Raw genomic sequence first — 26,932 nt, 5'->3', positions numbered from 1 at the left:
TGGCGCTAGGTACTTGGAAACTATTCCCGTTTTCCTCAGATTTTCTCTGCCAGCCGAACCGGCAACATCGTTGTTGGTTCTCTGTTAGAATTTCCTGCTCGTTATCTGACTTTTGGATATTGGTATCGTATTCACGAAGTTAGAGTGGCAATCGCATTTTGTTTGGACCTTGTTTAGTATGTCTGCATAAGGACTCTGAATTGGAGAGTCAGCAGGATCTTGGTTTTTCAAGATATTTCTTCGCAGGAGGAAGAATTTGCGGGAGAGTGCGGTAAGAGGACAAGACGGAAGCTCCTTCTTCGGACTACAGGAGGCTAACAGAGTGCCTTTTTTCTTTGTTGAAGGAGATTTTCAACCTTCAGGCCCGCCATCGCCTTTGTCGCAATTTTCGAAGACGAAGACAGCCAAGAAATCGTCGTTTTTGAAATGACTTTGTCCATTTCGGCCAAGAAAGCCCTTCAACGCGTAAATGAGTGGTTTGAAGGAGAAGAAAGAGTCGGGGAAGACTTCTTTTGTTATTCCTCCGGCCAAGTTGGCTTCGAAGGTCTGGTGTTTGGTATGCTACCGGGGAAAGTCTTGGCCTGGGAGTGCCTGCCTCCTCCCAGGGGAGACTTTCCAACATAGTGGATAGCTCCCGTAGACATGCTTTGCATTCAGCCAAAGTGTGGTGGACTTCGTCGGAGTTCGACCATTTACTCAAAGGTATCTTTAGGACCTTTGAGGTGTTTTAATTTTCTTGACTGGTCGTTGGGGGCCCTGGCTCGAACTTCGGAGATGGAAGAGTCGTCAGTATCCGAGTTGTCGAGAAGTATTATGTCCTGTATGGATAAAGCCTTGAGAGATGGGGCTAATGAATTGGCTTTCAATTTTTACAGGCAGGCGTCTTGAAGAAAAGACATCTCTTATGCTCGTTCGCTGCTAAAGGAGTGTCGAACGCGCAAAGTCGGAGTTGATGTTCTCTCCTCTGTCAGGACAGCTATTCCCGCAAAGAGATCATTAAGGACATATCTCTCCTCACTCAGAAGGCGACTCAAGATCTTCTTACGTCATCGGTAAGGAAGTATTTACCTTCTAAGGTCATGAATAAGACTACGAAGGATACGAAGACAGCACAGCAGCCCTTTCGGGGTAGGACTTTCGCTCGACCAGCATTTAGAGGGAAAAGAGTTCCAACCAAAAGAGGGGCCAAAAACTTCAACCAAACAATGAGTCAGAAGTCCTCCAGACTTGTGTGGGGGCCAGACTTTTAGACTTCTGGGAAGTCTGGCAAGCAAAGGAGCGGATCCTTGGTCCGTAAAGGTAGCGAAGGAAGGGTACAAGATTCCCTTTCTCAAGAAAAACCACCTCTCGCTACAGCTCCGAGAGCCCTAGGGGCTCATTACATCGATTTAGAGAAGAGAGAGGCTCTTTGGCATCAGGTCGTCACCATGATAGAAAAGGGGGCAATAGAACCGTCTGGATCACGAATCCCCAGGGTTTTACAACCGTCTGTTCTAGTACCGAAATCATCAGGAAGTTGGAGGCCGGTACTGGACGTAAGCCAGCTAAACTTGTTCGTAGAAAAGACCAAGTTTACGATGGAGACGAACGATTCAGTACTGGCAGCGGTACGACCAGGGGACTGGATGGTAACACTGGACCTTCAGGATGCGTACTTCCATATTCCAATTCATCCAAGGTCCAGGAAATATTGAGATTCGTGATCCAGGGAAGGATTTATCAATTCAAAGCCCTGTGTTTCGGGCTGTGCACGGCGCCTCAAATTTTTACAAGAATGATGTCGAATGTGGCGAAGTGGCTTCATTTGGCAGGAGTCAGAGTCTCTCTCTACCTCGACGATTGGCTCATAAGAGCACAATCAAAACAGCAATGTCTGGAGGACACGGACGTAACATTGGAATTAACTCAGCAACTGGGTCTGATGGTGAACCTGGAAAAGTCACGATTGATCCCCTCTCAGGAACTAGTTTATTTGGGGATTCTGATATCCTCAGTGACTTTTTTTTCGGGCTTTTACCGTCACCCGAAAGGCAGACCATGTGTATACGGAAAGTGCAAGAATTCCTAATGAAAGACCAATGCTCAGCGAGAGAGTGGATGAGCCTGCTGGGGACACTCTCTTCGTTAGAGCGGTTCATTTCACTAGGGAGACTTCACATGAGGCCCTTACAGTTCTTTCTGAACGAAGTCTGGCCAAGAAGATCGCAACCAGATTCCTTCCGGTTTCCAATTCCTTCGAAGATAAAGGAGGAACTAAAGTGGTGGCTAGTTCCGGAGAGGTTGTCAGAGGGTACGTCACTCCAGCAGAGGAACCCAGACCGGATATTATTTTCCGACGCGTCAGACGCAGGCTGGGGAGCGACGCTGGGCCCTCGGGAGGAGTCAGGCCTTTGGAGCGAAGAAGAAAAAGCATGGCACATAAACAGGAAGGAACTGATGGCGATCTTCTTGACTATGAAAGCGTTCAGACCGTGGATCAGCGGCAAAGTGGTGCAGATCAACGCGGACAATACCACAGCTCTGGCATATATACGGAAACAAGGAGGAACCCACTCGTTGTCCCTTTGCAACCTGGCGAAGGAGATTCTTCTTTGGTCGCAGAGAGAAAACGTCACCCTGCTCACCAGGTTCATTCAGGGAGAGAAGAACGTCAGGGCGGATCTGTTGAGCAGGGACGGACAAGTGCTTTCCACGGAGTGGATGTTGCATCTTCAAGTATGCCAGAGACTGTGGAAGCTCTGGGGCACATCCAGTAGTGGATCTTTTCGCTACCGCAGCGACGAAGAGGTTACCGAACTATTGTTCTCCAATCCCGGACCCTCTGCAGTCGCAGTCGATGCCTTCCTACTAGATTGGACGGGTCTAGATGCGTACGCTTTTCCCCCGTTCAAGATTTTAGGAAAGGTAATGAAAAAATTCAGGGAAAGTCGAGGAACGGAAGGCTGACCCTGATAGCCCCATACTGGCCGGCCCAAACGTGGTTCACAGAGGTATGGAATGGACAGTAGATTCTCCGAGAAGTCTACCCACGAGAGTAGATCTTCTCAAACAACCCACTTCGACAGGTTCCACAAGAACAACCCATCGCTCTGGGTCTGACTGCGTTCAGACTATCGAAAGACTTGTCAGAGCGAGGGGGTTTTCTAGAGAAGCAGCGAAGGCAGTTGCAAGAGCACGAAGGCCATCGACTATCAAGTGTACCAGTCGAAGTGGGGAGAACTTCCGTAAATGGTGTAAGAATCGGAAGATTTCTTCATCCAGTACCTCTGTGACACAGATTGCAGATTTCCTGCTATACCTGAAGAAAGAACTAGGTTTGGCTAATCAGACGATTAGAGGCTATAAGTGTATGTTGTCTGTCAGTGTTTAGACACAGAGGTTTAAACCTGTCCAATGACGCAGATCTTAGAGATCTCCTCAGATCGTTTGATACAAAGAAGGATCGACGGTGCAGAACCCCTTCTTGGAATTTGGATGTCGTTCTCAAATTCTTGGAGACGGATAAGTTCGAACCTATGGGCAGTGCGCCTTTGCGAGAGCTAACGAAAAAGAAAACTATCTTCTTAGTAGCCTTAGCTACAGCTAAAAGGATTAGCGAGCTGCAAGCTATTGACAAGCAAATAGGATGGAAGCACAACAAAGCAGTTGTTCTTTTCAACAGGAGTTCTTAGCAAAGAATGAGAATCCTTCGCATCCATGGCCAAGATCATTTGAGATTGAAGGACTGGCTGATCTGGTAGGTCAAGAACAAGAAAGGGTTCTTTGCCCAGTAAGAGCCTTACGGTTTACGTTAGAAAGAACGAAGAAGCATTAGGGGAACTTCATGTTCTCTGTGGTGCTCGGTTAAAGATCCTACTAGACCTATGGTCTAAAAACGCAATGGCTTTCTTTGTAAGAGAAGTCATTAAAGATGCTCATTTGCTTTGTCAGGAGGAATGCTTCGGTATATTAAAGTTAAAGCTCATGAGGTGAGAGCAGTAGCTACGTCCTTAGCATTCAGGAAAAATTTAGCCCTCAAGGACATTATAGATTCAACGTATTGGAGGACAACTCTGTGTTTGCCTCTCATTACCTTAGAGACGTGAAGACAACTTTTGATAATTGTCAAACGTTAGGCCCGTATGTATCCTCAGGGACAGTACTGGGCCAAAGGAGTTTCCACCCCATAACCTAATAACATGCTAGGTTTTTATATTAATTAGGTTATAGTGTTTTTTATGGTTGTCTGAGAAGGGTTAAGACCAGCTCAGTCTGTTGGTTAGTGTTTATTATATGTGCGTGTGGTTCAGGTGACTAACTTTCCTAGCATGAATGCCCGTGGTAAATGAGGGCTAGGGTTCTCTGTCAACAAATTGGTCACGTCCAGTTGTCAGGCCCTTATTGTTAGCTTTCTCAACAAACAGGTCACGTCCTAGTTGAGAGCTACTAAGGTTTAGCAGGCTAAGAGGCAGGACCTACGAAGTCAGCTACCTTAGCAGGTAAGGAACATAATACATAGTTCTAAAAATTTAGTTAATTTTTGAATTATGACGATGTTGCTGTCTATGACCCACCTCCAAATGTGTCAATCAGCATATATATACCTGCCAGGTAAGTGTCATGCATAAAATGGTATTGTTATGATACAATAAAGTTTTTATGCATACTTACCTGGCAGGTATATATATTAAATTCCCACCCTCCTCCCCTCAGGAGACAGGGTTCAGAGAAAATCTGAGGAAAACGGGAATAGTTCCTACCAAGTACCAGCGCCACGGGGAGCGGGGTGGCCATCACCTGAACTACCAGTTTTGTACTAGCGGTGCGCGAGTTTTGAAATTCTGCCAGTGCGGTCAAGGCGAGATAAGCTATATATATACCTGCCAGGTAAGTATGCATAAAACTTTATTGTATCATAACAATACCATATTTATTCATTAATACGTGTAATAAGTGTTAGAATTGATTGAGGAAATATACTGACTTCCTACTTTAGGGAGTCAGTAAAGCATGTAATCTAGATACGTTTCTTTTAAAAATTTTTTGGAAACTCGTACTAACGAGCAATTAGAGTATTAACAGTACTAGTAGTGTTGCATCCTCATCACCTTCTTACTTCGCAGAAACTTCAAATTCATAATTGCAATTTGAAGACAAGGATTGTGGCTCAAAATACGAGCTATTGAAAGGTAAGAAGTGATTACTAGTGTTCCCCATTGCAGTGGAGGGTGCGTCTGATCGGCTCTGTCTCGCTCCCAGGCCTAGACCTCTTTCAAGCTCCCAAGCCCAGGGGAGAAGGAATGTCGAAAGCCGTAAGGAGGTTTCAGAGAATCCCCACCGGTCAGGCGTCCCCTCGGCAGGTTCTGTAGAGCGTCCCAGACTGCCAAAGATAGCCATTGAAAAGGCATCCTTAAAAAAGTGCGTCTCTTCATCTTACATCCGAAAAGACGAAGAATGTATATGTTTTGATGATCTAGCGCGTTCTCTGAAAACTAAGAGAACACTGAGCAAGAGCCAGCCAGGAACTTAGGAAGCCGCGTTCCAGCAAGCTAGCTTGAGCCACGTTCCAACAGCCATGCAGCGAGCCGCGTTTCCATAAACAGACTAGCGCGAGCCGCGTTCCTACAACCAAACGCGAGCCGCGTTTTCTAGCAACCTGAGCGCGAGCCGTTCTTCAGAAAATTTTTCTTGGCGCAAGGCGCCTTCAAAGAGACGAAGCGCCAGCCTGGCGCAAATTGCGCCAGAAAAACAGACGGCTAGAGCAAGGAGCCTTATAGTACAGTGGCAATCAGAACGATCCTTCCATTGAACGTCCGTGGGCAAGAGGCTCTTTCTAAAGGGGTCTAGTAGGCGCTCGGAACTATCAGGGCGCACGGGACCTTCCACGCAAGCGAACGTTCCAGGAGCGAGTCTCCTTTCTAGTTCTAGCGTGCGGAACATTCCAGGCGCGCGGAACTATCCAGGCGCTAGGCGCAAGGAGCCAGGCGCCAGGCGCCAGAATATTCCAAATCTTCTTAAGAGAGAGAGGTCAGTCGCGAGGCTCCTCTTTGAGTTTTAACTTGAGCAACTTTCCCCTGGCAAAGGTGCAAGATGTCGCACAGGCGGCCGTCGCGTTTGTCAGAGGGATTCTGATACTAAGAGAAGCCATTTTTTCATTATTCAGAAGACTCCTGTGTTTAGCAGTTTCCTCAATCAATGCGGACTCTCTCCTTCATTCATGCTCTTCCCTCGTTATGAAGAGGCAAGCGCTTTGGGAGTTTTTCTTATAAGAATCTCATCGACGTTGGGTATGATGGCGGATAGGAGGAAAATATCTACTTCCTTCCGTAAACCCTACAGACGAACAGAAATTCTGTCTCTTCCGCGATTTATGAGGAAATCACGAAGATTTAAAGAGTTCCTGGATTAACTTCCTTCCTTAAGGAGATATATATACTCTTTCTATCATTCTATAACGAAAAGAACGAAGACAGTAAAAATTTTTCCTTTATCTGCCTCGGCAGGGAAAGAAGGTAGTAGAGTATGCTGTATGAGAATACGATACGGCATATCACCACATACCGTAGTTACTTCTTTGCAGGAGCAACTCAATTACCAGTATCCTTCCAGGAATTTCCTAGGAAGGACTACGCTTAAAGGGATTGTTAAGACAAACACCTACTTAGCTTCTAAGATTTATCGAAGTCTTGTTTCGCTTAAATATGCATTAATAAGAACTTCCTGAAGTTCGAATATAAATTTTATAAGATTCCTTTATTTAATGGAGTAGCTGGCAACTCTGGAAGAGTAAGGCCAGCGGCTAACGGAGACTGCTATCGCGCCTTAGAGACCAACGCAGTAACATGTAGGTGTCGGTCATGAGTGGTTGGTTACATGTCTCTCTCTTGGCGGGATGGAATAACTAACCGTGTCTTCTCTACAATCGCGGTGTTAAGCCCTCGGATTGAGGGGATAGTTAAGCAAACATAATAAAATATTGTCTGCCTTTTTGCTAAGAGCTTTCAATAGAAAGATATTACAACATTTCAATGCTGTTTTACCGTAGGTAACATTATTAAAAGGATTCTAACGCAGCGGAACTCTATATTATTATGATTCTCTCATGCTTTCGAAAGCATGGCTTATTAGAGTACATGCTTAGTGAGAAGATGAATGTAGTAGAAGAGAATTCACTTAAGACTACGGTATGGTCAAGTCTTATGCACTACCGAGGTTAACTACAGAATTCCTAGTATCCTTACAAAAGGTTTCCTAGATTAATGCTGTTTACCACATGTGACAGTATTATAAAGGATTCTAATACGGCAGAGCACGATATAATATAATTCTCTCATCCTTTCGAGAACGCACACAACCTTTTTAGAATCGGATATTGCTCAAGAGAAGATGGGTGAGTCGGATGGGAAACATTCTCTTAGTGGCAGAAGTTGTTTCCCTGAATGGACTATACTACGTATATAAAAGTTTTTTTCCTACTAAGAACGGAACAATTAACACGTTGAAGGATGTCAGGGTACCATAAAGGCACAGAATGTTCTGGCACATAACCTTAAAAGAACTAGAAGAAGCGCAGCCTGGCGCAAGCGTCAGAAGCGCCAGCCTGGCGCAGAAGCACCATCCAAGATATTTTCTCGTTTTAGCGAGTTATTAACCTAAGAGTCCAGTAGTGGTTTGGTTGGTGTTTGCTTCTCACCTCGGTGTCGCGGGTTCGATTCTCGGCCATTCCATTGAGGAGTGAGAGATGTGGATTTCTGGTGATAGAAGTTCACTCTCGACGTGGTTCGGAAGTCACGTAAAAACACCATACAAACAAACAAACAAACCAGTAGCCTCTCGGAGGCTCGGTAACGGCAAGATTCGTTCCTGATTTCGTTACCCATTTAATAGGAAAGGGGTCGCTTACAAGGAATGATGAAATGATTTATTTTATTCACTTAGGCCAATTCCACGACTCTCTCATATCGCAAAGAGCATCGAGAATCTCTTTTTTCGCCCCTGTTCGCGTTAACAAAAGAGAACCTATTTGGGAACAGACACGGAACGTAACGATCCTTAAAGGTTCGATGCAAGATTTTGCATGTCCGTGAGAACCTTCTCGATCGAAGATAATAACTGTTAACGTATGTATGTATAACATTTATTGAAAAGAGTTTTGAGAACCTGCGGAAAGTCTTCTTCATAGATCTCTTCGCAAGGTAGAAGACGAACAGACTTCCTATAGACTGCTTCCTTTTCCTCGAAACAAGAGAGGTAGCAATATAAGACATCTTTAATTTAAAGAAGGGGAATAAACTTTTAGTCTTTTTTCCCCTAGTTATAAATTCTTAACAGATATTAAGATAAATGGGCGTAAAAGGAAGAGAGGATGAATGCCTCATTTTGGCCTTAGAGAGTATCTGGATATTCTATCAGAATCTATTATAAATAGACCTGAAAAACCTCTCCACTCTTGAGTCTTTCCGCGTGCAGACTGACCAGAAGTGGACATGAATGAGAGGATTTTTCAAGGTAAATGACAATAGTCATGGCTAAGACATAGAATTGCTGCAGATCGTGCTAGATGGAATGAGGAAACTGTCCTCTTCCGATACCTCTGTGAACCACATAGCGAGGTTCTTTCTTCACTTTCAGAGGGAAGAATCACCTAGGTATATATATTAGGGCTTGTGCCTTGTATGATAAGGCGCCCTATGAGGTAATGTTAGACTTAGCATAATCTATACCGCTAAGTCGGTTGGTATTGCACTTCCATCTTCAATGGAGTGTCTGGGGTTTTGTAGATCACTTACGAAGTCGGTATTATCTTTACGACGATGTGTTAAACTCATGGTTCGGTGAGGTTCTTGTAGAAAACACTAAGTATAAAAAATTATATATTCTTCTGAAGTTTTACATGGTGAAGATCAGATATGATTGTACAAGTCTTCTAATAACGATAGCTTGATCGCTTCTGCCAATGATGATGGCTAATCCTATTCCTCTACATGATAAAGCTTAGGTAAAGAGGTACAGGTTTCTAATGACGATAGCTAACTCTGTTCTACTTGTCTACCATCTCTGTTACAAGTTATGAGGGAACAGACAGTAGTTCGAACATATGAACATACATACAAATGACATAGTTTCATACGAACACACAATCAAATGAGACACGCTACAGATCACGTAGGCGGTAGTTGTCTCAAGCAGGGAGCTTGGACTAATGTTTATAAACAATTGAATGACTACAGGTGACGGCATGTCAACTTAACCTACATACTTATTGTATACGTCATCTTTAGCGTCTCTAGTCTGATCACATTCTGCAAGCAATCTGGTTGACCTCTTTAGTTTTAGAACTTTTTATATATATGGACTAACATTCCATATTTTTATTATGTAAACACTTACATATATCTGCTATCAAAGAACGCAGTAAAAGGCTATACTCTGTCTCTACAAGGGGAATTAGAGATAACAGAAGATTAAGATCTTCGGGATCTTATACGATACCGCAATATGACAAAGAGTAGGATATCATGTACTTCGAATGGGATCTTTTTGTGGCCACAGATTCCGTGTTCCGACAAAATGGAACTGCTCCTCCTCAAACTTCTTTGAGAAAGTTTATGAAGGAATTCTTTGTTTCTCTTAGCCCTAAACGACCAAGAAGACAAGTGAATTTTTTGTGCATTGGAATCTCGCATCAGATTCAATGGAGACTCGGCAATGGGTTCTTGCCAGCATAGTATGTCTGGCAAAAGAACTAAAACCCTCTATTCCTGACGCAACGCTTTCAGGTAGAAGTTTCGTTGCCCAGGCAGGGTACTTACTTTTTCATCTACAGAAGAAGAGATGGTTTAAACGTTTGCCTACAGAGTCTTCGGGGTGCGATGAGGGCTCGAAATGCTTCCCAGAAGGTATTCAGAAGGATACAATAAGAGCTAGAAATCAGGGTTCCGCCCAATTTCATCTCGGAGTCTCCTTCGACTTCCAGACTCCTTCCCTTCCTTCGGGCAAGGATAGGGAAGATTCTGCAACGAGGAACCTCATCATCATGTAAGAAGAGATCTCGTTAGCAAAGGAAGTATTCACGAAGGATCCTCCTCGGAGGAAGACTCTTCTCTCTCGTATTGTTAGATATCCTGTCGTCTACTGGATGTAGCTGACTACAATCACCTCCCCTTGCCAGGGGCCAAAAGCTCAAAGGGGAAGAATTTCTTTCACCCTTCTCCAGTCTCCTGATAGACTATGTGGTTGTTCAGGACTCTCGGACAATGTAGCGCCAGCCAGGCGCCAAATGCCAATACAGGCGAAAAACGCCAGAGGCGGACAGTTCCAAGGAACTCTTGTCATGGTCGGATACTGAGAAGGAGCGGGCCTCCAACCTGGCGCAAATGCGCCAGAGGCGAACAAATCGGACAGATATAAGAGTGTCCGATGTGGACATCGCCAGACAGCCTAGAGACTCTTCCAAGCTCGAAGCTCCAACAAGTGTGGAGGAGCCAAGCCAGGCGCGAGGCGCCAGCCAGGCTCTAGGAGCCAGCCAGGCTCTAGAAGCCAGCCAGGCGCCATCCAGGTGCTAGGCTCTTTCAAGGCTAGGCTCCAGTCAGGATTGAGGATCCATCCAGGCGCAAGGCTCCTTCCAGTAAAGAGAAACCTAAAGCTCTGTCATGTAAGAGGGCTAGTCCCCATTGATATGATACAGGTAAGGCTCTGCCATGTAAGTGGGTCAGCCCCCATTGGCACGATCCGAGAAGGCTCTGTCGTGTAAGCGGGCTAGCCCCCATTGACATGATCCAGAAGGGTTTGTCAGTCATAGGTCCCTACCTCGCTGAAACTCTTGAGGCATGCAGACTCATAGACAGTAATCATGAAGTCTTCTGCCAAGCTCCAGGCGCAAGGCTCCAGCCAGGCGCGAGGCGCTAGCCAGGAGGGAGGAGCCAATCAGGCGCCAGCCAGGCGCGAGGCGCCATCCAGGCGCGAGGCGCCATCCAGGCGCGAGGCTCCAGCCAGGCTCTAGGCGCCATTCAGGCGCAAGGCTCCAGCCAGGCGCGAGGCGCTAGACAGGCGCTAGGCGCCTGCCAGGCACGAAGCGCTAGCCAGGCTCCAGGCTTCACCCAGAAGAGATCTATATCAAAGAATGCCCTGGCCTTCTTTGAGACAATGTGATCTCCTAAGCACTTGACAAGTGCATTGATGATTCCTTCAAACAGCTGAGAATTAAAAGCGCATGAAGTGCGAGCTTTTCTGTATTCTTGTTCTTTCCTTAACAATATGTCATAAGGACATATTAGCTGTCACATACGGGAGATGCAACTCTGTGTTGACTTCCCATATCCGAAGGATGTCAAGATAACCTACGAGAGATCCTTCTCTCTTGGTTGATACGTGTCTGCGGATACATTGCTGGGATAGGGAGCCGATACTGATCCTTAACTAGTGAGTTAAATTTTATTTAATGTCGTGTTTTTTCTTTGGGTTGTTTGAAAGGAGTTTGGGGATAACTCTTTTCAACTTAAGCACTAACCCTCGTGTTAGGATCAGGTGATCGGGATCGGTGTTGTGCTCCTTAATTATGCCACTAGGCATAGGCAAGGCATATTGTCATGTAAGAGGCTCTGTCGAGTAAATGGATAAGACCCCATCGACAGACCCACAAGAACTCTTAGCCATAGGTCACATCCTCGCTGAGGCTCTTGAGGCGAAGCAGATTCCTAGGCATTAGCCATGGAATCTTCCGCCTGAACAAGTAGGAACCAAGGTTTTATTTATTTATTACCTACAATGTATGTTGTTTACCTGTCTATTCAGTAAATAGTTGTCTCTTACCCACCACCAAGGGTGTCAATCAGCTAAGTATATATCTGCCGGGGAAGTTGCATGTACAAAAATGATATTGTTAGAATACAATAAAGTTTTGTACATACTTACCCGGCAGATATATACGATGAATGGCCCACCCAGCCTCCCCTCAGGAGACAGGTGGAAGAGAAAATCTGGTTCTAGAACGGGAATGGTTCCTATTCCTGCCACCCAGCGGCAGGGGGGTAGATCACCTGACCTACCTGCAGCGTGTGCCGCGAAATTCGAATTTCTGTCGGACGTCAGAGACATAAGCTAAGTATATATCTGCCGGGTAAGTATGTACAAAACTTTATTGTATTCTAACAATATCATTTTTAAAAATTTCTCTTAGTATACATTGAACAAAAATTAAATTATAGGGTGAATTAATTAGAGTTAAATTTGATTTTATTGACCTGCATTTCAACTACAGTATTTGTGTAATTTACTTGGTTTACTCTGTATGAAAAAGTCTCTTAGTATATGATAGCTTTTGCCATTTGTCTTTAGAAAGTGTATAGTACAGTGATATATTGAGCTAAATGTGCAAAACATTTTTCTAAAATTAATTTTTTATAAATACAAACCATTGCCTTACTTAAGCCTATTACAGTATCCTGAACTTGAAGTATTGACCAAATACAAATTTTCCAAGTCTGATGACAATTATGCTCTTCTTGGAAGAGAGATGCTCCAAAAGTGGGAAAGTGGGATGCATTCCCCAGTCTCGGCCACCTTCCTTATTTTGAAGCTGTACTTCACTATAAAACACATGACTTTAAAACTGGTTTAAACTTGTACTGAGTGCCATTGCCATACAAGAGTTAAGTGCCTACCATTGCTGGAAGGTAACTAAGGTGTAGAGCTCATTAATTGAAATTATATTTCATGCAAAGAATAATAAGTAACACTTCAACTTGTTGGATATCTGTACTTCTGAACTTTATTGTTATCATTATTTTTACATGGCTATTATTTTAGATAGATATCATGCCCTTTGAAGTAAATCACTTCAATTGAATGTTTAGAGTAAAGTATAGGTTAGTTTAGGTTAGGAGCTATGTAGAATTGTTAATTTTAAGATATCTAGCAAATATTCAAGCACACACTATAAAAGAGTGTCTTTGTTACTTATCAGAATTTGCTACTTATTAAGTTGAGGTGCTACTGTACTCGGGATGGAGTATTAGTATATCTAAATTATTTGTGTCTTTCCACTTGGGGTTTGGTTTTTGAGTTACTCTGTTGTAGTTTTGTTATTGGCAGTTTAGTAGTTGTTCATCTAGGGATGCATGACAAGATAAGTCCCAAGACCTGGGATGGTAAACTGGTAGGAATCTGAAATGGTGGAAAATGAGAGAAGATAGGTTAAATTGATGAACTTTTAATGAGATGAGTAGGAACAAATTCTTGACCAACCATACTGTGCTACTTTTCCTGTTAGAGTTGCTTCACTTTGACTAGATAATCATTAGCAAGCTTATTGAGTATACAGTGACAACTGCAGATGTGATAGTGTCATAAGAGTTTTGTTGCATCTATGTATATATTTTTTACTTTGAAAAATCTGTAGTTCAATGTTTTTTGTTGGTGACTGCAGTCAGGAAGAAAACAAGGATCCCTTATGAAAGGCATGGTTCTTGAAAACAGTGTATGTAATGGGCAGAATGTCATTCATCATTGATAATGTGTTAGATCCTGAGAGCATTAGAATGTGCTAGTGTTTTACCACAACTCAGTGTCAGACTCATCCCACTTAGCCCAGGTCATGGAAATTCACTCTAGATGTTGTTGTAGATATGTAAGTGTTACATTAAAATAAAGAATGTATGTACACATTCTGTAGAGTAATGCATGTTATCAAGAACCAGGCCATAGACCAAGGAGGTCATGCAGATAGACTGACCAAGCACCCCAGTGTGTGAACACCTGGGATCAGCAAAATCTATGTCAGACAATAGCATCAACAATGCCTGCTCGCTCTGGGAATCAGTTGACTCTTCCACGAGACGACATGGCCTACATGACTAACCTAGTTACGTATGTTAGTTCATCTGTCTGTATATTGAGCAGTGTTTGCTTTCCTATGATTTGTAAACGAACTGTATCTCAGACTTCATCTTCCTCTCGTAGCTTAAACATCTATTCAAAACCTTCTTTGCATCGTCAAACGATGTAAGCTAGAAGAATATATCTTATATTTTGTACCATGTGGTTCCACGACTTAACCCTTAAACGCCGACTGGACGTATTTTACGTCAACATTTTTTGTCTCTCGGGTGCCGACTGGACGTATTTTACGTCGACATACAAAAGTTTTTTTAAAAATTTGCGGAAAAATACTTTTAGGCCTACCAGCCGAAAACTCTTGAATCACGCACCTTGGGGGATGCTGGGAGTTCACGGATCAAGGTGTTGTTTTGTTTACAATCGTTACGCAGGCGCGCAAGCGCGAATTTCTCTCTTGCCGCACTAAAAAGTATCTGTGACACATCTCGGAAATTATTTTGTCACTTTGACATAATTTTTGTACAATTTTAAATTAGCCGTTACATGGAGTATTATATATGAAAATGTGCGCATTTTTATGTAGAATACAACTAAAAAATATTCATGATTGTAGCTTTTATCAGTTTTGAGATATTTTCATATAAATAACGATAAGTGCCAAAATTTCAACCTTCGGTCAACTTTGACTCTACCGAAATGATCGAAAAATGCAATTGTAAGCTAAAACTCTTATATTTTAGTAATATTCAATCATTTACCTTAATTATGCAACTAATTGGAAGTCTCTAGCACAATATTTATGGTGAATTTATGAAAAAACTTTTGCCTTACGTCCGCGCGGTAACTCTTCCGAAAAAAATCATACATACGATTGTGGTAATGTTTGCACCATTTTAAATTAGCCGTTACATAAAGTTTTATATATGAAAATGTGTGCAATTTCATGTAGAATACAACAAAAAATAATTGAAGGTTGTAGCTTTTCTCATTTTCGAAATATTTGCATATAAATCACGATAAATAGAAAAAAAACCACATTCGGTCAACTTATATTCTAGTAATATTCAAGCATTTACCTTCATCTTGAAACAAATTCGAAGTCTCTAGCACAATATTTAGATTATGGTGAATTTAAAAAAAAAAAAAACTTTCCTTCCCTCTGCGCGCGGATTCTCCGCCACAAATCTCCGAAATGCGTACGTCCCATTCTCGGAATATTTGCTCCGTTTCATATTAGGCATTTCATAGAGTTTTATATATGAAAATGTGCACAATTTCATGTAGAATAAAACGAAAAATATTTGAAGGTTGTAGCTTTTCTTATTTCCGAAATAATTGCATATAAAAAAATATATATAAAAAAATTCGACATTCGGTCAACTTTAACTCGTCAGATATGGTCGAAAACTGCATTTTTAAGCTAATATTCTTACAGTATAGTAATATTCAATCATTTGTCTTCTTTTTGAAAGAAATTGAAAGTCTCTAGGACAATATTTAGATTTATGGTGAATTTTTGAAAAAAATATTTGTTTACGTCCGCGCGTTACGAATTCATGCATTATTTTGTGATAATATTTTCTCTGTGTTGCTTTTATCGTTTTACAATGTGTTATATACCAAAATGATTGCAATTTAGTGTACATTAAAAAAAAAAAAAAGTAACTTGTTACCTTTAACCGTTTCGCACACAGCGCGATTTGAATACAATTATATATGAAATTTCGTTTGCGCTATCATATATCACATTATTTATATATGATAATGATAATTTTTTTCATTTCTGATGGTTGCATACTAATCTTCAGCCAATGACAAAAAAAAGGAGCCAAAAATGAACTTTTAATCTTGAAAACTAAGCGCGCTGTGATTTTTTGAAAAATATATTTTTTCCGCTTCCGCGCTCACTCTGAAACACCTCCGGCACACGGGAGACATTTTTTTTTTTACCGCTTCGGCGTTTAAGGGTTAACCTCCACACCCGAAAGAAGTAACTGAAACGAAACTTAGAGAATATTTTCACAGTCAATGAAGACATAGCTAAGAATGAATGGTGTTATACAAACTGACGTTTATGTTGCATCGCAAACGTCAGTTTGTATAACACCATTCATTCTTAGCTATGTCTTCATTGACTGTGAAGGTATTCTCTAAGTTTCGTTTTCAATTGCTTCTTTCGGGTGTGGAGGTTAAGTCATGGAAACACATGGTACAAAATATAAGATATATTCTTCTAGCTTACATCGTTGGACAGATGCAAAGAAGGTTTTGAATAGATGTTTAAGCTACGAGAGGAAGATGAAGTCTGAGATACAGTTCGTTTACACATCATAGGAGAGCAAACACTGCTCAATATACAGACAGATGAACTAACATACGTAACTAGGTTAGTCACGTAGGCCACATCGTCTCGTGGGAGAGTCAACTGATTCCCAGAGCGAGCAGGCATTGTTGCTGCTATTGTCCGACATAGATATTGCTGATCCCAGGTGTTCACACACTGGGGTGCTTGGTCAATCTTTCTGCATGACCTCCTTGGTCTATGGCCTGGTTCTTGGTAACATGCATTACTCTACAGAATGTGTACATACATTCTTTTAATACAACACTAACAGATACATTTCAAATAAGGAGAAATTGGTTAAGAGTACTCTTTCTCACCCTCTAACTTGTTAAAGTACAGTAGAAGTCTGCTTATTCAATACGTGATCTTTCGGAAAGCCCAAATATTTGGCAGATTTTCTTATTATGACCTTCTCTGATATTTGATAATTCTGGGATGTTTGAAATAAAAAAAGGGCTGCTTTTCTCCATTTGGTTCTATTTTTGGCTTCTGAGAAAGTATCAGATGGTCATCCTGGATAATAAAAAACTTTTTTGGTGCTATTATTTTGTTCCATAGACATTATAGTTATTATTTAGTACATGAAATTACTCTTATTATAATATTAACCCAAATAAATACAATGGACTGCCTTTGTCAGGAATATAGCAACAGCACGAATGCACACGTCTTGCTTATTAACTGAGCAATGAATTGCAAAAAGACAACTTGGAAAATCGGATAAAGGTGGGGTCAGAGATGCTTTTTTTAGGGGGCTAGGGGTTTATGGTTCACTAGACCATTTTAGGCCTAAAGAGGATGTGGTCCGTAAATATTCATATGCACTTAACAGTGTGGGTAAAATGTGCATGCTTATGCACATTCAACATTTGAAGGGTTAACAATTGCAAATTGGTATAATTGGTCCTATCAAGTCATCTGGTTAGATCTCATAGGATAATGCAGAGCCTCAAAAACATGACATGTTTTTTAACCCATAAAAATACTGATAACCTGTTGTGAGTTTGTAACTGTAAATAATTTCCTTAAGTAAAAATAATAGGTTTGCATTTAGGGCAGATAAATTACTTGATATTTTCTGGAGTTTTAGAGTAACCTCCTGCTCCTTTGTTTTAAATTATGTACTTGGCCATGATCACTATAAAAGCATGCTATATAATTTTGATAAAAGAAATTAGGATGGTGTACTGTAATGTGTAATATGTACAGAATTCTTGCAGAGAAACTATTTTCGTTCTTGGACAAATAGCCTATACTGTATGTACATTAAGGTAGCCTACATGCACATTTAGTCACAGTTCATATTTCCATATGTCCTTTTTTTTTAGCCTCTTTCAGCTGTATGCAAAGTCTGTATTGCTGTGTTATAATCAGATTTCCTTAGAATTCAAACAAGTTATAAGAAATGTATTTTGTTCTAGGAGGAACTTCGTACATTGTCAGGAGCAATGGTCAAGCTTTCTCTTTCTGCACTACCTTTTGAGAGGTTAGAGGTTGATGCCAAATTAGCATTTGAGATGTTCTCAGACAATCAGTACAAAAGGGCTCAAGTTCCAAATATAGCTGCCCATGGAGAAAAAGGTAAGTGCAGCGTTGTTTTTTCAAATTTGTTATTCATAAGTACTACATTTTTCTTGAGACTTGTCCTATTGTTTGTTAGTTTGAGGAATTAGTTTTGTATAAACTCTTTAATTATTGCCTTTTGTATTGAGTTTTTATACTATACATAAACAGTTTTTAATTTTCATGGAACATGTTTAATCAAAGGTAACAGTGTGGTTCTTTACCGAGTTGGAGATTTTGTTGACATGAGCAGAGGACCACTCATAAGCAACACCTGTCACATGGGGAAAGTTTCGATAGTGTCAGTTCATCCCATGAAAGTAGACAGTGGAGAGCTTTTACGTTTTCAGGGTGTAGCTCTTCCTAAGGGGTTTATGGTAAGTACTTATGGGCAATTTTTTCATCAAGTATTCTACTTGTGCTTTAGTACCTGAGAACATGTAGTGAAGTATGTTTTTGTACAAGTAACTTACCCAGCAGATATATACTTAGCTATAGACTCGGTCGTCCCGACAGAATTTCAAAACTCGCGGCACACGCGACAGGTAGGTCAGGTGATCCACCATTCCCGCCGCTGGGTGGCGGGGTCTGGAACTATTCCCGTTTTCTAAGCCATAATTTCTCTGTCGGTTGAACGGACAACACCTATTGTTCGTTCCTCCATCTTGGATTTCAACTCGTTTGCCGAGAATTTGGATTGGTTTTTTGGTGACGTATTCTGTTTTTTCTCTGGCTTGGCATACGCTTATTGTGGACTGTTTTTCGACTTTGGTTTTGACTACTCTTTCACGATGTCTGACGCTAAGGCTTCACCTATGTTTAGAGTTTGCAGTAGGGAAGACTGTAAGGTTAGGCTGCCTAAATCGGCATTGGATCCTCATAGTATTTGCGCTAAATGCAGGGAGAATGAATGTTCTTTTATTAACACCTGTGTGGAATGCGAGAACCTTACGGAGCTTGAATGGAAGGAATTATCATCATATGTTAGGAAGCTTGAGAGAGATAGAGTGAGAAAGGCTTCAGCTAGGTCATCTAGTAGATCTTGCTCCTTAGAACAAGAAATTAACTCTCCTTCTAACAATTTTCCCTTAGCCTCAGCTGCTTCTCCCTGTTCCGAATCCAAAGATTCTTCGTCAGAGAGGGAAAATGTAAAAGCTTCAATTAAGAAACTTCAAGCTCAGCTACGAGCTCTAAACCAAGGTAAGAGTGGTGATAGTGACTTGTGCAGTGTCCCCAGTGCAGTGGAGGGGGCGTCTGACCGGTTCCTCATTGCTCCTAGGCCTAGACCGCTTCCAAACTCCCAGGACCAGGGGAGGAGGAATGTCGAAAGCCGCAGGGAGGATGCAGAACATCCCCAACGGTCAGGCGTCCCTTCGGCAGATCCTGTTGTTAAGTCCCAGGCTGCCTCGGATTGCCGCAGAAAAGGCGTCCTAAAGGAGTGTTTTTCGGCCTCAGACTCTTCCTCTCCTAAACGAGGATGGAGTTCGGCCTCCCTTTCGCGCCCTTTGAAGAGAGCCTGGAAGGCGCCTAAAGGAGACGCGGCTGAACTCCTAGCCCAGAGGCGTTTTTCCCTGAGCGGATTGGCCTTCGGGGCCTAAGAAGACTAGACAAGAGGAGCCTGCTCTTCAGGATCCGACCAAGAAGTTTTTGGTTAATCTGCAAGAGCAGTTAGCTTCGCTCGTAGGCTCTTTTGCTAAGGACTCTACAAGGAGGAAGGATGTCTCGCTCCCTGTTAAGAGTTCCGCTAAGCGTCCTGCTTCGTATAGGAGAGAACTCTCACGATCTCCAGGGCGTTTATCGCCTTCGTCGAGAGACTCGTCTGATAGGAGTTGTTCTCCTGAGAGAAGAGCCCTTTCGCCCTATAGGCTGTCTTCCCCGAAGCGCCCTCTGAGACGCAGGGAATCGAGCAGAAGTCTCGATCGGTTTAGGTGCAAGGAACCGGAAAACCGATTTAGGTATCAGGATCCCTTGGGTCTTCAGGACCAGGAGCCAGACAGGCGCAAAGAGGCAGCAAGACGCGAGAAAGGGCGTCAAGAGCCTCGTAGAACACAGGATTCAGGACGTCAGGATTCTGCTAGAAGGCAGGAATCAGGACGCTATGAGCCAGGACGCCATGAGTCAGGGCGCCAGGAGTCAGGGCGCCAGGAGTCAGGGCGCCAGGAGTCAGGGCGTCAGGAGTCAGGGCGCCAGGAGTCAGGGCGTCAGGAGTCAGGGCGCCAGGAGTTAGGACGCCAGAAAACAGGACGCCAGGAGTACGTTAGGCGTCAAGTGTTAGGGCGCCAAGAGCCTGTTAAGCGTCAGGAATCAGGACGCGGGGATCTTTTCAAGCGCCCTGAATCAGGACGCCAGGAGCCTAGCAAGCGCCACGAACCTGACGAACCTAGACAACAAGAGTCTAGTAGGCACAAGAGTGTTTCCGACAGACAGGAGCCTCACTCTTCGTATAGGAGTGCTAATGTTCCGCGCTCCCCTTCTCGGGAAAGGAGTTCTTCTCCCGGGAAGAGCCAGATCACTCCAAAACGATCTCCTTCTGTAGATCAGTTGGACCAGGTATCGGAAGACGAAGAGCCAGTAGATGTAGCAGTTTCAGACTACAAGAGACTTTCTCTTTTGCTGCTAAAGGAGTTCGGAGACTCCCTTCATCCTGCGGACCCTCCTTCACCAGGATCGTTGATGTCCAGCACTAAAGCTCTAAAATCGTCTTCCTTCGTCAAGATGCGCCCCGCTCTTTGTATGAAAAAGGCATTAAAAACTTTTTCAGAGTGGTTGACTTCCAGAAGGGAAGCGGGCAAGACAGTTTTTTCCTGCCCTCCTTCCAAGTTAACAGGCAAACCAGGAAGGTGGTACGAGACCAAAGAGCCGATGGGGTTAGGTCTGCCTTCTTCCGCGGATGCGGATTTTGCTTGCTTCCTTAGTGGACTCTGCTAGGAGGAAGTCGTTGCTGTCTGCTAAGGCGACTTGGGGCATGTGTGAGCTGGACCACCTTCTAAAGGGCCTCTTTAAAACCCTAGAAGTCTTCAACTTTATGGACTGGGCTTTAGGAGCATTAGCGAAGAGAGCTCAGGACACTGACTTTGTTTCCATGGAGGAACTTTCGAGCGTCCTGGCTTGCCTGGACAGAGCGGTCATGGACGGTTCTGTGGAAGTTGCCTCTCTTTTTGGAACGGGAGTATTAAAGAAGAGATCTGTCTTTAGCTCTTTCTTAGCAAGAGCAGTATCACCTTTGCAAAGGACATCTCTTCTTTTTGCTCCATTATCCCCGCACCTTTTTCCACAAGAGACGGTTAGAGAGGTTTCTAAATCTCTTACGGAGAAGGCAACTCAAGATCTCCTCACGCACTCAGCCAAGAAGTTTAGGCCAGCAGTGCCTATAGAGAAGAAAGAGAGACCCTCTTTTGTTCAGCCCTTTCGAGGTGCCTCCTCTTCTAGAGCCCCTCTTAGAGGTAGAAGACCAGAGAGAAGAGTAGACCATCTAGAAGGTCCTTCGGGAAGTCTAGATGAGCAGGAAGTCCTCCAGACGAAAGTAGGCGCCAGGCTACTCCACTTTGCCAAAGTCTGGGCGCAGAAGGGAGCGGACTCCTGGTCCCTCTCTATCCTGAAAAAAGGATACTTGATCCCCTTCAGGGAAAAATCCTCCCTTGACGACAACTCCAAGGGAGTTGACCGCAAGATACTCGGATCCGGTCCGAAAGCTTGCTATGTTGCAAGCAGTGGAACAGATGATTTCCAAGGAAGCGGTAGAACTGGTTCAAGATCTCCAGTCTCCAGGATTCTACAATCGGCTATTCCTGGTACCGAAAGCATCGGGGGGATGGAGACCAGTTCTAGACGTCAATGCCCTGAATTTCTTTGTCTTGAAGAAGAAATTTTCAATGGAGACGTCTTCCTCTGTTCTATCTGCTCTTCGTCCAGGGGACTGGATGGTGTCCCTGGACCTTCAGGATGCGTATTTCCATGTGCCAATTCATCCGGCAGCAAGGAAGTATCTGAGGTTCATGTTCCAAGGGAAAGTGTTCCAGTTCCGAGCGATGTGCTTCGGACTTTCGACTGCCCCTCAAGTCTTTACGGACATCATGAAGAATGTAGCTTATTGGCTACATCTGGAAGGGATCAGGATCTCGTTATATCTGGACGATTGGCTAATAAGAGCCCAATCGGAGAAAAAATGTCTGGAGGACCTATTAGTTACTCTAAATGTGACAAAGTCCTTAGGACTTTTAGTAAATCACGAGAAATCCCATGCTGACTCCCCAGCAAAGTATTGTCTATCTGGGGATTCAGATGGATTCTCGGGATTTTCTAGCGTATCCTTCGCAGGAAAGGAGAGAACGCTGCTTAGAAAAGGTGTCAGTCTTCTTAAGGAAAGAACATTGTTCCGCGAGGGAATGGATGAGCTTGCTGGGGACCCTCTCCTCGATGGAACAGTTCGTTTCCTTAGGAAGACTTCACCTACGACCCCTTCAATTTTATCTGAAGGAGAAGTGGGATTGGAAGTCCAAACAATCTGGGAGATACTTTTCCAATCTCGAAACGGATCAAGGAGAATATCCGTTGTGGGGTTAGATCCACAGAAACTAAGCTAAGGAATCTCCCTTCGCTTACAGAACCCTCGCCTAGCGTTGTTTGCAGACGCCTCAGATTCAGGGTGGGGAGCGACCCTAGGTTCGCAAGAGGTGTCAGGCATTTGGGAAGGAGAACAAGTGTCCTGGCACATAAACAAGAAAGAGCTAACAGCCATTCATCTAGCTTTGGTTCATTTCGAGGAACAGGTCTCAGGTCTGGGGATTCAGATTCACTCGGACAACACAACAGCCCTCGCTTATATAAAGAAACAAGGGGGACGCATTCCTTTTCCCTGTACGAATCAGCAAAGGATCTGCTGATTTGGGCACAGGAAAGGAAGATCTCTCTCCTCACAAGGTTTGTGCAGGAGAGAAAAATGTCCGGGCAGATCTGTTAAGCAGAAAAGAACAAGTCCTACCCACGGAATGGACTCTCAATCCTCAGATTTGCCAACAACTTTGGCATCTGTGGGGAAGGCCCAATATAGACCTGGTTCGCGACCAACAAGAATCACAGATTAGAACCTATTGCTCCGATCTCGGATCCTCAGGCCTAGCAGTAGACAGCTTTCTGCTAGATTGGACGGGCTTGGACGCATACGCCTTCTCCTTTCAAGATAGTAGGAGAAGTATTGAGGAAGTTCGCTTGCTCGGAAGGAATAAGAATGACCCTCATCGCTCCCTTCTGGCCGGCTCTCGATTGGTTCACAGAGGTGCTGGAAGTGGTTAGTGGATTTTCCAAGATCGCTTCCACTAAGGAACGATCTTCTCAAACAACCCCACTTCGACAGGTTTCACAAAAACCTCCCCGCTCTAAGTCTGACCGCCTTCAGACTGTCGAAGGACTTGTCAGTAAGGGGCCAGAGGGGCTTTTCACGAGAAGTGGCGAAGGCTATTGCAAGAGCCAGAAGAGTCTCCACTTCTAAAGTATATCAGTCGAAGTGGGGGATTGTTTAAAGAAGATGGGTGTAAGGAAAAGAAAATATCCTCCTCCAGTACCTCTGTAACTGAAATCGCAGATTTTCTCCTATATTTGAGAAAAGACTGTAACCTGGCAGTTTCACAGTGAAGGGTTACAGAAGTATGCTGGCCTCAGTTTTTTCGACATAGAGGAATAGATCTGACAAACAATAAAGATCTTCATGACCTTATAAGGTCTTTTGAGACCACGAAAGAACATGTAATCAAGAAGCCTAGCTGGAACTTGGATGTGGTCCTCAAGTTCCTATAAGTCGGAAAAATTTGTACCGTCTCACGCAGCTTCGTTTAGAGACTTAACAAGAAAGTCTTTATTCCTTTTTGCGTTAGCAACAGCCAAGAGAGTTAGCGAGTTGCAAGCTTTGGAAGGTAAAGTGGGGTTTAAGAAGGATTCAGCGATTTGCTCCTTTAAACCATTCTTTCTAGCGAAAAATGAAAATCCCTCAAAGCCTTGGCCAAGAAGTTTTGAGATAAAAGGAATATCTTCATTAACAGGGAGAGAACTAGAAAGGACTTTGTGTCCAGTCAGGGCACTCAAGTTCTACCTGGAGAAGAAGAAGTTGCTGAAAGGTACAGAAGAAAGTCTTTGGTGCTCTGTAAGAGATCCGAAAAGAGCGATTTCTAAGAACGCCCTACATTCTTTCATAAAAGATGTAATAAGGGAAGCTCACATTAAATGCGAAGAAGAGCATTTTTCAAGGTTCTCAGAGTGAGAGCGCATGAATGTGAGAGCCATAGCTACGTCTATGGCATTTCACAAAACATGGTCTCTTCAGACTCTTATAGAGTCGACATTTTAGGAGATGTAATTCGGTGTTCGCCTCGAGAATCTTACCTTAGAAGACTGTTAAAATTTCGTACGAAAAGTGCTTTGCTCTGGAGCGTATGTTTCGGCGAATTCAGTGCTGGGAGAAGGGGCTGAGGCTAATCCTTCCTATTTAGTTTAAGGCTTAAATTACTGTTTATTGGTGGTTGTTTTTATTGGTTAATTGTCAGAGGGAATAGGGACCCTCTTACAATTCATAGATTGTAACAAGACTAACATGGTCAGGTGATCGGGATTGGCTTCAGTGCTCTTTGTGATTTGTTTAATAACCTTAACTCTGTCATGTAAGAGGGCGAGTCTCCATTGATATGACAAAAGGTCAAGGCTCTACCATGTAAGTGGGTCAGCCCCCATTGGTACGATCCAGTATAGGCTCTGTCGCGTAAGCGGGCTAGCCCCCATTGACACGATCCAAAGAGTTTTTCAACCATAGTTCATTCCTCGTTGAAGCTCTTGAGGCAAGCAGACTCATCGACAGTAGTCATGAAGTCTTCAGCCCAATAAGGTAGGAACTATGGATTATGTTATCCAAGAACATAGGTTGTTTTTCCCTGTTTTTTAATGTATTTAGTTTAAGTATTATTTTGTTTTTAGCTGTCTCTTGCCCGCCACCAAGGGTGCCAATCAGCTAAGTATATATCTGCTGGGTAAGTTACTTGTACAAAAATGATATTGTTAAGATACAATAAAGTTTTGTACATACTTACCTGGCAGATATATACGATTAATGGCCCACCCAGCCTCCCCTCAGGAGACAGGTGGAAGAGAAATTATGGCTTAGAAAACGGGAATAGTTCCAGACCCCGCCACCCAGCGGCGGGAATGGTGGATCACCTGACCTACCTGTCGCGTGTGCCGCGAGTTTTGAAATTCTGTCGGGACGACCGAGTCTATAGCTAAGTATATATCTGCCAGGTAAGTATGTACAAAACTTTATTGTATCTTAACAATATCATTTTTTAGAGCATGTACTAGCGAATAACAGAACTGTTTAATTAAACTTTTAATACACAGATGAAAACCTAAAGTGAAGTTGAATTTATATGGAAATCAATATCTCCTAGAGTTATTCTTGCTGTAGAATTGTCTGATTGAGAGAGAGAGAGAGAGAGAGAGATGAGGAGAGAGAGAGAGAGATTGAAGAGAGAGAGAGAGAGACGAGAGAGAGAGAGAGAGAGAGAGAGAGAGAGAGAGAGAGAGAGAGAGAAAATAATGATGGATACACCTTTTGGAAAGCAATTTGGGCAATGTTGAACATCGCAAATACCTACTTTTATTTGTCATAATCAGTCAATAGATCTAGAGCATCAGTCTTTATGTTGGTGGAGCTGTTCACTGGTGTTCTAACATAGTGTTTTTTTATTCTTTAGCCATGTTTCATGTGAGCTTTTTCCTTTTTGCAGATGAACCATTTCTCATTTGGAATTTTGGAAAAACGTGCAGAACAGTTGGTAAGTTGTTTCGTAAAAGTTTAGTTGAACTAAAGTATTTCAATTCAAGCACTTACCTTGGTGCAGTGATAGGAAAAACCTAACGCAGCCACTCTAAACATTTTGTCTTGGTATGTGAGAAAATGGCAACTTTGATTACTATTTGCTTGGTATTCTCATTATTGTGTTTGCAGAGCTTATTTCCTGTAAGAATTATGTTCTTAGATGTGTGTATGACTTGGCAGTACTTCAGATGTGCGTTTCATTCAATACCATGTTTATATAATTAAAGATTTGATTGCAGTTTTGAGTAAAGAATAATATTATTAGTGTATAGGTTCTTAATCCCAAGTTAATAATATGTTTTATGCTCAGAACTTATTCATTACAGTGTAAGTTGCTATAATGATTTTTCTACAAGGTAGTTTAATGACATTAAATTCAGTTACACAATTTAATGTTTAAGAGTGAAAATTTAAATAAGTTCCCCAGTGTTTACTTTGAAACATTTAAGAGTACTGTGTTTTTTTTTGGTACACTTTAAATAAAATGCTTCTAACATGTCTTATAGTTTCCTCTTGTTGATAGAATATTTATCTTAATGAAGCGTAAAATTTAGTCTTAAAATTACCTTTGGTTTTGAGGTTGAGGCTGCAACAGATGCAAATAATCTTTTCCTCCTTTCAGAACACAGGAAGAGTTCCAAGCATTCCCACCCTTGGAAACATTGGTGGGAAACCACAGGAATTATCTGCTGCTAAGTAGGTGTTGCAGTACATAGTCTGTTATTGAAAATAGTTAGGTATGTATGAGTTGAGAATTTTTTATATAATGTAAATAAAATATCGAAAAAGAAATAAAACGTGATGGAAAATGATAGAAGTTTCATCAAACCTTAAACTTTTTAATCAATTTTTAACTGAAATAGATGAGTGTTTTATTGGCTAATAAAAGCTGGTGCACATTTTAAAGCATAACAGTACTCTATTAAATAATATAGGTCCATTCCCTAAAGCCCAGTATGCCTTCCTTCTAACCTTAGCCTCTGAGTGAAGAGTAAGTGAGTTCATGCAGTACCCAGCCAGGTCACACACCCAAAAGCTGGCAAAGTATTGATCTTTCATAGATACCAGGATTTGAGACCAAAACAGCAGCAACCCTCCCATTCCTTTGATCCTCACCAAGCTGTTTTATCTGCTCTACCTGTACACCTTTACAGTAAGGAGGACCTTAACCCTGTGTATTGCAGTACCTTGAGAAAACATTTGGTAAGAGGGTTTCATGCCAGTTCCTATCATCCTGAGTAATTAAAACAGGTCACAGGAAACACAATCTCTTTATGTCTCAGACAAGGCTCTGTCAATTTTCATTCATCCACCACCAAGTCTGAGGCATCCAAGCTAAAGGTCAAGAA

The 26,932-nt window shown here is 42.6% G+C and overlaps 2 protein-coding genes across 7 annotated transcripts in view; both read left to right on the top strand.

Annotated features, from left to right (window-relative positions):
• The window catches only part of LOC135215696 (large ribosomal subunit protein mL39-like), a 45,126-nt gene extending 18,426 nt beyond the window's left edge, over positions 1-26,700 (top strand). The window contains exons 6-10 of one of the 2 annotated variants that reach the window (XM_064250647.1): positions 17,581-17,740; positions 17,927-18,099; positions 25,492-25,539; positions 26,206-26,320; positions 26,561-26,700. In XM_064250647.1, coding sequence (XP_064106717.1) covers positions 17,581-17,740; positions 17,927-18,099; positions 25,492-25,539; positions 26,206-26,283 — 459 coding nt within the window. In that variant the 3' untranslated portion in view covers positions 26,284-26,320; positions 26,561-26,700. Of the gene's footprint in view, positions 1-17,580; positions 17,741-17,926; positions 18,100-25,491; positions 25,540-26,205; positions 26,406-26,560 lie in introns of those variants that run through there. The other variant, XM_064250646.1, reaches the window with a different exon arrangement.
• LOC135215697 (5-exo-hydroxycamphor dehydrogenase-like) overlaps positions 1-26,932 on the top strand; it is an 88,555-nt gene that overhangs the window by 31,694 nt on the left and 29,929 nt on the right. The gene's annotated exons all lie outside the window — the stretch shown is intronic.

The sequence above is a fragment of the Macrobrachium nipponense genome, chromosome 5 (genome assembly GCF_015104395.2).
Source record: "Macrobrachium nipponense isolate FS-2020 chromosome 5, ASM1510439v2, whole genome shotgun sequence".
NCBI lineage: Eukaryota > Metazoa > Arthropoda > Malacostraca > Decapoda > Palaemonidae > Macrobrachium > Macrobrachium nipponense.
Note: the sequence above shows the minus strand (reverse complement) of the source record. Positions and strands in the feature narration are given on the sequence as shown.